Source organism: Primulina tabacum, chromosome 5, assembly GCF_025594145.1.
Source record: "Primulina tabacum isolate GXHZ01 chromosome 5, ASM2559414v2, whole genome shotgun sequence".
Lineage (NCBI taxonomy): Eukaryota > Viridiplantae > Streptophyta > Magnoliopsida > Lamiales > Gesneriaceae > Primulina > Primulina tabacum.
Genome location: NC_134554.1, coordinates 38,278,826 through 38,291,947, shown reverse-complemented (window position 1 = coordinate 38,291,947; position 13,122 = coordinate 38,278,826). Strand labels below are relative to the sequence as shown.

At 35.4% G+C, this 13,122-nt stretch overlaps 2 protein-coding genes across 2 annotated transcripts; one reads left to right on the top strand and one right to left on the bottom strand.

Annotated features, from left to right (window-relative positions):
- Positions 1–567: 567 nt before the first annotated feature.
- On the bottom strand, positions 568–981 carry LOC142544431 (cysteine proteinase inhibitor B-like). Its single transcript, XM_075651480.1, has one exon. The coding sequence runs from the start codon at positions 979–981 to the stop codon at positions 568–570; it is 414 nt and encodes a 137-aa protein (XP_075507595.1).
- A 2,728-nt stretch (positions 982–3,709) lies between these two features.
- Positions 3,710–12,848, top strand: LOC142547594 (kinesin-like protein KIN-12B). Its single transcript, XM_075655958.1, has 16 exons — positions 3,710–4,145; positions 5,033–5,170; positions 5,268–5,351; positions 5,500–5,613; positions 5,739–5,798; positions 5,894–5,947; positions 6,043–6,135; positions 6,893–6,988; positions 7,251–7,396; positions 8,656–8,805; positions 8,894–9,023; positions 9,133–10,236; positions 10,319–10,417; positions 10,503–10,655; positions 10,756–11,556; positions 12,295–12,848. The coding sequence occupies exons 1-16, from the start codon at positions 3,807–3,809 to the stop codon at positions 12,508–12,510; spliced, it is 3,777 nt and encodes a 1,258-aa protein (XP_075512073.1). The 5' UTR covers positions 3,710–3,806; the 3' UTR covers positions 12,511–12,848.
- Positions 12,849–13,122: the final 274 nt, after the last annotated feature.

The window sequence follows — 13,122 nt, the reverse complement described above, 5'->3', positions numbered from 1 at the left end:
AACTATTTATAACCTTAATAATTTTAAAACGAGTCAAACTCGAACCTATATATACCAAAAAAACTATGGCCGAACAAGTTATTTTGGTTGCAGCGGATCGAATTAGTGGAACCCAAATTCCAACTTTCACTGCTAGGAGCAACAATCTTACTTGATCACAATAAGAAATATAAAAATATGGAATTTTTCATTCTCAGAATTGTGGAATTTTCATGAATATTTTACCAAATTTTACTTTTTTAAAATAAAATTCCTCTACGATAATAATCAATATCATTCTGTGAAAGAAATATCACAAATCTTGGAATTAAATTGAAATTTGAGGGGTCTAAAATGGATGTTTATTACTTTATTTATTATATAATCTTTTACACCACCCAAGCCATGCAAAGAAGATTTTTTTCTCCAAATTTATTAGAATCCGATCTCCAGACGTACCTCACACTCAACCTACATAATCGAACAAAATCGAACCCAACAAAAAAAAACATACAGAAGTTTGAAAAAGACGAAAGAAAGAAAATCAAGAAGTGATCAACTCTGATTGATCAATTCTTTGAAATGTCGTCAGTAAGATCTAGGGGATGGATCAAAAGTGAGCACTTCCTTAGAACGCATCCACGGCTTCACCAATACCACGGCCTCGAACTCGCGGGCAACCCCGCCGCCATGAGGGGCGGCGGAGATCTTCAGATAATACTTGATCCCGGAAACCACCTGCGTCTCTGCCTCCACCACCTCCGAGAACATCAGAAGCTTGCCACTGCTGCCATTAATACCCTTCTGCAGCATCTTTAGATTGTACTGTTCGACGCAGAATCTCCCCAAATCCTGGATCTGTTTGTTGCTGTGCACATTCTTTACTTCTCTTCGGCCTCCCACTTTTTCTCCGATGGCGTTGGCATGCATGTAAAACTGGGATGTGGTCAAGATCATGAGGAAGAAGAAGAGGAGGGCTTGTTTTATAGTTTTTATCGCCATTTTCTTCAGTTTCTTGTGTCTTGTTGGGAAATGGTGACGGGGTTTAACGATTTATATGGAGAAGTTGTTGCTTTTTTCAAGGGAGGATGGCGCAGGGGGTGGTATGGGGATAGTGTTGACACGTTAAACGAGGAAAGTTGGTGTTGGCAGCAGCAGCGGGGTGCCGCGTCTCGAACGGTGAATGGGATAAATTCGGGAGTTTGCATGTTTTGTTTTGTAGTGCGTGTGTGTATATATATATATATGATCTAGGATTTCAATTATGTGAGGGTGCTTAAAGACGGGCAAAATATAAAAAGAGAATATAAAAATTTTATCTATTATATTTAACAAAATATAAACAGTATGTTTTTAAACAAATATTTCTATTTAAAAAGAATTTTACGTTTATTAAAATTTTCAAAATCTTCGATAATAGTATTTACACAAATATTTTTTTATCAATTTCTCTTTCAATAAATATAATCAATACATTTGAGAGAAAAAATATTTTATTTTGCTTTGAAACCTAGTTTTGAGAATATATATAACTGAGAATGATCGTTTTGTAGTGGTGGTAGAAATTGGTAACAGAAGCATATCACTCTAAAAACAAGGTCATAGAGAGCAAAACCCGACACTTGGTAGGATCGGCTTACTAATACAACTTGGGAAGCATTCTCAAACCGGGAGAGATGATCTTTGGAATTTCCCTTTCTATCTATCGTATTCTCCTATACTCGGGAATCTGAGACTTCCACCGAGAGGGAACATATCAGGGCGGCTTTGGAGGAGGGTCTTCCGTAGTCTCGCACTGATGCTGGACCTCTTCTCGGAGTTTTCTCATCTCTTCTGTGACCTCGTTCTGATTTGGAAGAGGCTCTGAGGTGGACTTGTCTATGTGCCACAACACATGTTCGATAGTGGCAATGATCAACTCGGTGAGTTGTGCAACATCAAAAGGAAGAGGAAGTGGAGGAAGATTATGTAATGACCCGACACCACTCACCCGCTATCATTATTCATAGGACTTCTTCAGCCCAGACACTAGAGCTTTTACCTTCTTAGGATTCGAACCCAAGACCTCCTGGATATATAGGTCTTGGCAACGCAATCCTGATACCAACACAGCCAGTAACTCAATTGATATGAAGTCTCTTTGATAAAGTATAATCCGTTAATAAATACAAAGTGTGTATGATATATTTGATTTCTACATTTATCCTTCACATCTTTTTTAAGTTGAAATTGAGATTTATTTGTAAAACATACATGAATTGGAAAATATAAATTTCCAATCCTTCAAATCTTTACTTTTCTCAAGCGACTCAATAAGTTTCCAAAACTATCCATCTTTCTCCAATTATTTTGTTATGATTTTTATTTATAAACCTATAGCAAAATACAACTTTCAAAAATACTATTACATAAATTTTAATTATTTTATATACAAAACGTCCATGTCAAATGACCAATATAAATATAAATTATATAAAACACACGCAAATCATTTATCATTTATAAATACCATAAATTTGGTATCACAATCATTTATTTGTGTATTCAAATGCTTTTTGTACATTTTCACACACAAAAAAAAATAGTTTTACATTTTCACAAAAAAATAGTTTTTGTACAATAATAATAATAATAATAGATAAATGCGAGGAATTAAGGTAGTCATATTTCCAAAATCAGCCTTATTTATTATTTTCTATTTTTACTTGAGGATAGGGGTTATTTTGAACCATCTATTTAAATATTTGAAGAGGGTAAGACAAAAATATAAATGATTTGCAGAAATAAATATAAATTGTATTCTGAAAAAAAATTGTTATTTAATTAGGGAAGCATATCTATCTAACCACAGATGGTCCAAAACTTCGAGTTGAGCCAATTTAATATTGAACACTACGTAAAAGGATGACAGCAAATTGTTCATATCCTTCCTAAATTTTACGAGCCATGGCACATATTCCCATAATTTCCGATTTATATTGTTGATTTGATTATTATTATATTTATTTATTTGAAGCAATAATATAATATTGTTACATCACATATTAATTTTGGTTTTGCATAGAAATATTACATGACAATATTTTGTGAGACGGATCTCTTATTTGGGTCATTCATTGAAAAACTATTAATTTTTATGCTAAGAGTATTACTTTTTATTGTGAATATCGGTAGGATTGACCCGTCTCACAGATAAAGATTTGTGAGACCGTCTCACAAGAGACCTACTTGAATATCTTATTTTAGTGAAACAACATAATTATTTAAGATGTACTGACTTATTAATTAATTTGATTGTTGAAATCATGAGAAATTATTTGCCAAATTTACATGCCATTTTTATGATTTCTTGAACTTATTTTCCTTGTCATATCGAGTAATATTTTCCGGTTTATTAGGATTTAATATTGTAGTGGTTCATTAAAATTGATTATGGAACCGGACTTTAGATATAATTTCAAACTTAAAATTTTCATGTCAGATGATCTATAAAACATAGTCCGAGTTATATCAACAATATTTATTTAGATTTTGAATGCTAGGGTTTCGTTTAATGGAGCCTGGTCCAAAATAGAGGCCCGAGTTAGTCGATTCATCTGAGTCTGGCCCAATTATTGAAGCCCATGGCAATCTCCAGTCCAGATCCATTTCAATGAGCTGTCCAAAGTTAAAATTAAAATAAAAATGTAAATTCAGTTTTCCCCAAATTTAAATCAAACCTGTCCCTCTGCTCCAACGGCTACCTTTCTCTCTCCACTGTCTCTCTTTCTCTCTCTAAACTCTCTCTCCCCCACGAAGCCCCCCTTCTCCATTCTCCGTTCAAGAAAATGAAGCATTTCATGGTACCGCGTAACCAAATCTTGAGAGAAAATCACCATGAAACTGCGGTCAATGCTCCATTATCTTCGTCTCCGAACCCCAAATCGAAGCCCGGCACACCGAACCCTAGCATACGGAAGCACAAATCATCGTCAAAAGAGAACGCGCAGCCGATAAATTCAGATATTAACGTCACTTCATCACCATCCACCGTTCCTTCGAAGTTGAAGAGCCCGCTTCCGCCTAGGCCGCCTCTCAAGCGCAAGCTCAGTGTGGAGTCCGCTGCGGCTGCTGCGGCTTTGGAGAATGGTGTGGTGCCTGTGAATTCCTCGGATTCTGGGGTTAAGGTCATTTCTTTATTCTTTCTTGTTTTTAAATGAGTTGAACTGAAACTGTATCATTTTGGTGTCTGTGCTTTGTTAATTCTTTTTTTTGTTTTCAGGTAATCGCAATTGAGCGTTTTGTTGTCTTCTGAATTCATATATTTTAAAGATTTCTAGTATTCTGTTTTTCTGCGGCTGCTGCGGCTTTGGGATCTGTATTCTTTGTCACTAAATACCCTTTCTAGTTATTTAAAATGTTTTATATGGATTTTGGTTTGTTTTCTTCTTTCGTTTCTTTGGACTGAGATAAACTCTGATTTACTGAGATCTTTGTTGAGGCCATTTTTGAACTTATTCTCTGATGGAATTAAACTTTTTGTATTATGTAATTTTTTTCTCATTTGAAGTAGTCAGTGAAGAAAGAAAATCTGCTACTTGTTTTCTCCGTTTTGATTTTTGGCCTACCTACGTTGAAGAACTAAACTTAAACTAGTTGATGATGTTCTTACTTCGTGATTTCGGTTGTGTCATGTTTTAAGTTTTTATTTTTCTTTGAGAAAACCCAAGTTTTGTACATTGATTTGTTCTAGTTTCTGGTTTGCTCCAATTCTGGATTCACTTGATTTCATTCAGGATGCTCTATATAGTACAATATAGTACTTTAGTAGTTGTATGCTCCAGTTAATATTAACTCCAAATACTATCTGAAATTTCAGTTGAACCCATTTTGCTTTTTTTCGTCCCTCAAAGAATCCCAAATGTGTCTGTTCAAGATGATGGGGGTCAGTTGATGGAATTTGAAGCTGGCCAAATACGTTTTTTAATGTAGTTTGTTTCAGAATCTCCGTCTTCTGACAAAATTCTTATCAGTTTAATGGTTTATAATAATTTGATTTAAACATGTGATTTAGGTGATAGTCCGAGTGAGACCACCAAATAAGAATGAAGAAGAAGGGCCGCATGTGGTTCAAAAAATTTCAAATGATTCTTTATCAATAGCAGGACAAACCTTTACATTTGACTCGATTGCTGATATTGAGTCAAACCAGGCAAGAAACCTTACTTTTTACTAATCTTTATTGTAAACATTTGCCGCGAGATAACAAATGAAATAAGTAACTCATTTTTGGGAAAATCTTTTTTCAGATGGATATTTTCCAGCTCGTGGGTGCACCACTTGTTGAAAATTGCCTTGCTGGGTTCAACAGCTCTGTATTTGCCTATGGACAGGTAAATTATTCTGTAACGGATTTTGTCATAGAACTCGAGTGATTTGTAAAAATACAGCTAACAGAATTACATGCATGTGGAAGATTTTCCGCAATGATTATTTCTACTTGTGTGCTGAAGATAACATGTCCATAATTTGATATATCAGACTGGGAGTGGGAAGACATACACCATTTGGGGTGCATCAAATGCTTTGTTGGAAGAAGAACAACAAGGGTTAGCGCCACGTGTTTTCCACTGGCTCTTTGAAAGGATTGATGAGGTATTTAACATTATTAGACTAATAAATCTCTTATTTGAAGTAGTAAAGTCTAAACCACTTAGTATGCTAGCAATTTTGGCTTTATGATATTTTAAAATTTTATGCTTTGTATCTTTTCCCTGTAGGAGCAAGTCAAGCAAGCTGACAGAAAACTTGTGTTTATGTGCCGCTGCTCTTTCCTTGAGGTAGGTGTCATGTATCTTTTTTGTGCTATGCTTATTTTTTCATGCCTTGTGTTTCATTAATTTTCTACTGATTACATTGAGCATTGTGCTAACAGATTTACAATGAACAAATAACTGATTTATTGGATCCAAGTCAAAAGAATCTCCAGGTAATAGAACAGAGTACTTTCTTCATTTATGGATGTATCCAATGGATGATTTCTTCAAATATATATAATTTAGCTATATTTTTATCTCTTTTCAGATCAGAGAAGATGTTAACAGTGGTGTTTATGTGGAAAATTTAACAGAGGAATGTGTCTCCTCTATGAAGGACTTGTCACAACTTTTGATGAAGGTTTGTCAATTATTCTTATTTTAAAAAAAATCAGAAAGAGGTATTTACTTCTTGATTTTGGGAGTACAATTCATGCTATTTAGGAAAGGGTTTATTTTTCTTAATTTCTGCCCATGAACTGGAAAGTGAGATCATTTTTTGCTGTTGGAGATGTAACTATCTTTTCTACCAGATCCTCTTTGTTGAAACGAAAAAAATTGAAATAACCGTGGGGGTGGGGGTGGTTATGCGTATATTCAGTAGCATCTTTGCATGCGGAGCAAATTGCTTCAGATTAGGAACACTGATAAAGAAATTTTATCTAATTAACATGATTTTTTATTTTGGACTTGTGCATGTAAAATGCTTTTAAAACTTTCTCGAATATTTGAAATGTTTTAAGAATGTGTTGGTTCTAAGTTTTAGATAAAGTTTTTTCAATGTTGTGTTGCTCAATTTGTATGACTGCTAGTTTCAAAATTTCCATGTTACACTTGTATCCTACGTGTTTTGCCCTTAAAATATAAATATGAAGATGATGCATGATGATTGTTTATTTTATCACTGTGTTACCTTCTCTACTGTAAAATTGTGAAATCTGGTATACAATATGGTATGGAAAGGTGAAATATGCTGGTAATAACAAATATTAGATTCAATTTGTTGATAGTCCTCAAGATTGCCAATAAGCTTTGGTTTAATGCTATTTCGTGAGTTTCCTCGTTGCACTTGACTTTCAATCAAGGTAATGTCTCTTTTTGTCGCCCAAATCATGTAGGGATTGTCAAATCGGAGAACTGGCTCTACAAGTGTGAATGCTGAAAGTTCTCGCTCCCACAGCGTTTTCACTTGTGTTGTTGAATCGCGCAGCAAGGTAATGATTGATTCGTTGGAATTCGTTGATCTTGGCCTTTCAAACTGATCCTATTTCTACTTTCTCATTTGCGATTGTTCATATGGTATGAACATGCATCTGCAATACAATATTTAGTTCGAGCAAACTGGTTATTGAATTTATCATGCTTCTTTTTATCCATAATCTATAATCTATATGATTGAGTACAAGCTGTTTTTTCAATTTATTTTCTTGGTTCCTGTTTTTTCTAGCCCCATAATCTTTCTCTAAATCATTACAGAGTGCTGCTGATGGTTTAAGCTACGTGAAGGTTAGCAGAATTAATTTTGTTGACCTTGCTGGATCAGAGAGACAGAAACAAACAGGTGCAGCTGGAGAACGCTTGAAGGAAGCAGGGAATATTAACCGTTCTCTGTCACAACTAGGGTATGGTTTAATATTGTTGTGCCCATTACTCTTGTAGAGATATGAAAACAGAGACACTAATTGATCATGAGAGTAGCAATACATTTCAGTTCTGTCATGGATCACTGGATGATCCTTATTAGAGACACTAATTGATCATGAGAGTAGCAATACATTTCAGTTCTTGATCCTTATTCCAATACATATTGACTGCAAATATTCACCCAGTTGATATATGTCCCAAGTAGAGAGGCTTATGAGTTCCTGATTGGATTTTTAATTAAGAAGCATAAATTGTAACAGAGATTGGTGTGAATCAAACAAACGAAAAAGTTTTACATCAAGAATTCTTTCAGATTTTCATGTAAAATTCAAAATTGAAAGCTCTAAAATGTTAGTTGCATATAAAGGTGATGAAATTTGAAACTGAAGGTACAGTGGTAAAAGTACAAGTTAGATAGCATGACCGTTTTTGTCTATTCTATATCCTTCCTTTAGACACCACAAGTTATCATACTTATTTATAATGCATTAATGCATGCAAACGATATTTTAAATTCTTGTGAAACTTATATTGACTGTCTCTGAATCCAATAACTTCTCTTTTACTGAGCTTCATGCTTGGGTTATAAATTTGACATGTTAATGAGAGTGAAGGAGAGACAAATGCATTATAGTAGAAATTTATATTTGGCGATCATTTCTTTCTTGTTCATAAAGTATGTGTTTGGGGAAAAATAGTTACCTCAACGATTGGAATATGATGTTTCGACTGTTCAATGGTTCCAAATATTTGAATTATACAATTACTACTAATAATAAATTCTGGTATAGCGACAAATTATCAATTATATAATTGATATCAAAGTCAATGTCAAATATTTGATTCCCATGAGTTGTAAATTGGTGCGATTATTGGAATGTGGATTGTTTGGAAACGAGAGAAGCATAACAGGATTGATTGATACGTGATGCTTAGATTATTCTACGGATTAGAAAACTTGAGCTATACCATTGCTGTTAGCTATAGTTTTAAGCAAAGCGGCAAAAAAACTATATCATTACTGCTAGCTATAGTTTTAGGTGAAGTGCTCAATCTTATACTAAATTTTTTCTCAATTTTTTCATCTCTCGGCATTTTGTTCAGTTAAATTTAATTGAATATCAGCTTGTAAAATAGTTCAGCAGTGTAGCATTACCCTCTTGATCTACTTTCTTTTTATTCTATTTGGGATTTGGATTGTACTCTTGCTGATTTCATATATGTATGAAATTTTCAGGAACTTGATAAATATTCTTGCAGAAGTTTCTCAGACAGGGAAGAATAGACACATACCCTACAGGGATTCCAAGTTGACATTCTTACTGCAGGAATCCCTGGGTGGGAATGCCAAACTTGCGATGATATGTGCAGTTTCTCCATCTCAAAGGTGATATAGAAGCCATGTCTATCATTTTTGGTTTCCGACATTGAAGCTGTCCTTGTAACTCTAATTGAAATTATGTTCTATATTGAAGCTGTAAGAGCGAAACTTTCAGCACATTAAGATTTGCACAGCGTGCGAAGGCAATAAAAAATAAAGCAATTGTAAATGAAGAAATGCAGGATGATGTAAATGTCTTGAGAGAAGTTATACGACAACTGAAGGTAATTTTTTGTATTTTTCTCTAGTTGGTTAGATTATTATATATCAAGATGTCGAACTCATGGAAAGAAAACACAGATGACTCATTGTGTTCTTTCTATTACTTGACAGGATGAACTCCATCGAATGAAGACCAATGGCAATCAAGCAGGCCAAAATGGCGCCTATGCAAATGGATGGAATGCACGGAGAAGTCTCAACCTCCTGAAATTTAGTCTCAACCGGCCATTGACATTGCCGCCTCATCTTGATGATGACGGAGATGCAGAAATGGAAATTCTGATGGAAGGTGAAGAAGTTGGTGAAGCAAATAAAAGTTTGGATGCTCGTGAAATTGAATGTCCATGTTCACAGCCTGGAGTTTCTAAAGATAGAAGTGTTGAGGAAGCTCGGCCTGAGATAAAAAATACATGTTCCGGTAAACAAGGTTACGAGGATTTAGACGTGGATATGGAGGAAGAATCATTTGAAACAGTTGACGAGGATAAAACTAAACTCATAATTCATGGGAACATTGAAAAAAACTCAGAGATGACACTTGACAATGGTTCTTGTGGGCCGAGGAAGTCACTGCTGCCATGCCCCTTAATACAACTATCTTCAGAAACTGAGAACACTCCTGAGAAGTCTATAAATTGTGCTAAAGATGGTGAAACTTTTATTCCCAGTATGATTCCGTCTGATGTTTCCCCAATTCTGAAGTCTCCAACACCTAGTGTTTCTCCAAGACTGAATTGCAGCAGGAAAAGTCTTAGAACCTCATCAACTGCTTCAGCTTCTCAGAGTGTCACTCGTCAGAGTAACTATGAGGCTTCACAAGTATCCGTAGCAAAGCCTTCCAGCAGCTTTTGTTCGAAGTCTCTTTCTAATCGCAAAAATTGTTTTATGTCCAATGATCAATTAGCTTCCACTCTCCAGCATGGGATTAAAATAATTGAGAGCCAGCGTCTTAGTTCGGCCCTGAGAAGGTCATCATTCAGATTCTCATGCATACCCATTGAAGCAATGCCGGTTATAAAAGTTGATGCAGGTGTTCAAACTATGTATACAACAGAAGAGTCCCTAGAAAATGTTACACAAGAACCTTTGTGTCATGCATGCAAGGCCAGAAATTTACAGCCAGAGCTTAGTGATGAAGATAATGGCCAGAATATGCAGCTAGTGCCAGCTAATGGATCACCATCACATCACGAGTTGAAGACGCAAGTTCCTAAAGTATATTTAATGACCATAAGCAGGATTTCTGTTTTATTTCTATTTATCTTTTTTTACATGTACTTATTTCATTTAACTTCAGGCAGTAGAAAAGGTCTTGGCAGGGGCAATTCGTAGAGAGATGGCATTAGAGGAGATATGTTCCAAACAAACTACTGAGATCATCCAACTAAATCGTTTGGTAGGTTTATCAAACATTCAGACAACCAGCCATTGGACTTGCAAGTTATTTTGGTGTTATTGACCTCTTCTGAACATGAATACAGATCCAGCAATACAAACACGAAAGAGAATGTAATGCAATAATTGGTCGAACTCGTGAAGATAAAATCGCTCGCCTTGAGAGCCTGATGGATGGAGTGCTGCCTACTGAAGATTTCATGGAGGATGAGCTATTATCACTAACTCATGAACACAAGGCACGCATTTGCTTTTTTTTTTCCCCTTCTTTTTTTAGGTTTTTAGCAAACTGCAATATGAGAAGATATTATTCATCTACAATTTATTTTATACTTACAGATTCTTCGGGACCAATATGATAATCATCCTGATGTTTTGAGAACAATAATCGAGCAAAAAAGAGTTCAAGATGAATTAGAAAGATATCAAAATTTCTTTGACTTGGGGGAAAGGGATGTTTTGTTGGAAGAAATACAAGACTTAAGAGCTCAACTGCAATTTTATCTGGATTCGTCACAGCCTAAGGCATCCAAAAGACAAACTCCTCTCCTGCAACTTACACATTCGCTTGATTCGAAAGTGGCTCCAGCTTTGTGCACCATTCCAGAGCTGACTGAAAATGCTGAGGAGAAACTTCAGATGGAGAGAGCTCAGTGGACTGAAGCAGAGAGTAAGTGGATTTCCGTAGTAGAAGAACTCAGATTGGAGCTAGAAGCCAACCGATCTCTTGCTCAAAAGCAAAACCATGAACTAAATATGGAAAAGCAATGCTCGGAAGAGCTTAAAGAAGCAATGCAGATGGCGATGGAGGGCCATGCACGCATGCTTGAACAATACGCAGAGCTTGAAGAGAAACACATTCAATTGCTAGCAAGGCACAGGAGGATTCAAGATGGAATTGATGATGTCAAGAAAGCAGCGTCTAAGGCAGGGGTGAGAGGTGCTGAATCTAAATTTATCAATGCACTAGCAGCAGAAATTTCGGCATTAAAAGTGGAAAGGGAGAAGGAGAGACGATATTTTAGGGATGAAAATAGAGGACTTCAAGCACAGTTGAAGGATACTGCTGAAGCTGTTCAGGCGGCTGGGGAATTACTTGTGAGGCTTAAAGAGGCAGATGAAGCTGTAACCGCTGCAGAGGTACATTCCTACATTATTTATGTGGTGTTTACATTTTCAGTTGATCCTCCTATTGCCATAAATCTCAGTTCAAAATTCTAAAGTATGCAACGGCCAACTGGGTATATCATACATCTCAAGTCTAAAACAGAATGGCCCAAGAAGGATAAACCATAATGGTTGTTCCTTTTGCCCATTCGAACCATTCGAGCTCCAATTCATAGTCATTTGGGAAGTATAATAACATATCCTCCTTATTATAATTTTTACATCCAAAACCAATATAAAATCATTACCTGATATTGAATTTGTGCCATGCAGCATCATATCACATAAATTCTTAACGTCTTGCTGCTATTCAGGCAAGAAGGCCAAAAAAATAACTCATGCTTGGTGCTCTGTAGAAATATATGACCAGAAAACACCATGTCGTTGAACAAGAATATCTTGTCTTGACGTCTAGAATTATGCAGATTTGAGACTTGATATGCATTTAAGTTGGATACTAAGTTGAAAAGATCAGGAGCTAGCTTTTTGTGGTTGAAATGAGTTATGTTTCTACTCAAATGTGTAACATACAGGGGAAATTTATCTTTTTAACACTGCAAATTATTGTTATTAAATGTTGGTTTTGCATTTTCTCATATGGCAAGACTTCATAATATTGTTTTTTGCAATGAAATTGCCAAAATGTGTCCTGGTTTCAAATAGAGAATGCTTTGTTTTCCTACATTTACGATAAAATTCACATTCTTGCAGAAGCGAGCTTCAATGGCGGAACAAGAGACTGAAATGGCTTACAGAGAGATAGATAAATTGAATAAATTGATTGCAGCCCCTTACAAAGAAGATTTTGCTGCCAAGAGCCAAGAAACCATTGTTGATAAGAATTGGCAAGAGGAATTTGCGCCATCTTATGATGTTGGAGAAGAGCCTCCTTCATGGTTCTCTGGCTATGACCGTTGTAACATTTAAAAGGTAGTTCACAATAATCGTTTGTGATGTTTCCCATTGTTGTGTCTTATATGTATTACGAGTTTCTCATATATAGCAAAACATTGCTTTCTATGATCTTCGAACCGTATAACTGACCTCACCAAATGTGGGTGCTGTGTAATTTGTGTTTTGCCTGTATCTAATCTGAGCTATCTAGTCACTGAATCACCAATGCAGAATATCATAACTTGTGTCAAGAATTGAACCTACAATACTCTTTGCTAAAGCACTTGAACTCAAACTGAAATGGAAGCAGTCATAGTTGCTGTTGAAAGGGTTCTAATTGTTTGTAAGTTGTGATATTTGATGGTGAATTGTCATTCTTATTATCTTGTTCCCAATCGAGTTGAATATTACTTTTGTTAATAATGTATACATCAAAATAGTTAATCTGAATTATTTATCTAATATAGTAGAATAAATGGATACAAACATGTATAGATATACGTGTATATATGTATAGATATATTTTGCAGGAAGTATTGTCTGTTAGCAGTAGATAAGTGTGGACCAAGTGTGAAAGACAAAATGGGGACACGATGATAGATCTGAAAGAACAAACAATGATGTTAACTTCCTCAAAGATCATTT

Coding starts and splice junctions, on each gene's coding strand:
- LOC142544431 (XM_075651480.1), bottom strand. CDS start 981: ATGGCGATAAAAACTATAAAACAAGCCCTCCTCTTCTTCTTCCTCATG.
- LOC142547594 (XM_075655958.1), top strand. CDS start 3,807: ATGAAGCATTTCATGGTACCGCGTAACCAAATCTTGAGAGAAAATCAC. Junction 6,989..7,250: donor TTGTTGAATCGCGCAGCAAG/GTAATGATTGAT, acceptor AAATCATTACAG/AGTGCTGCTGATGGTTTAAG. Junction 10,418..10,502: donor TCATCCAACTAAATCGTTTG/GTAGGTTTATCA, acceptor ACATGAATACAG/ATCCAGCAATACAAACACGA.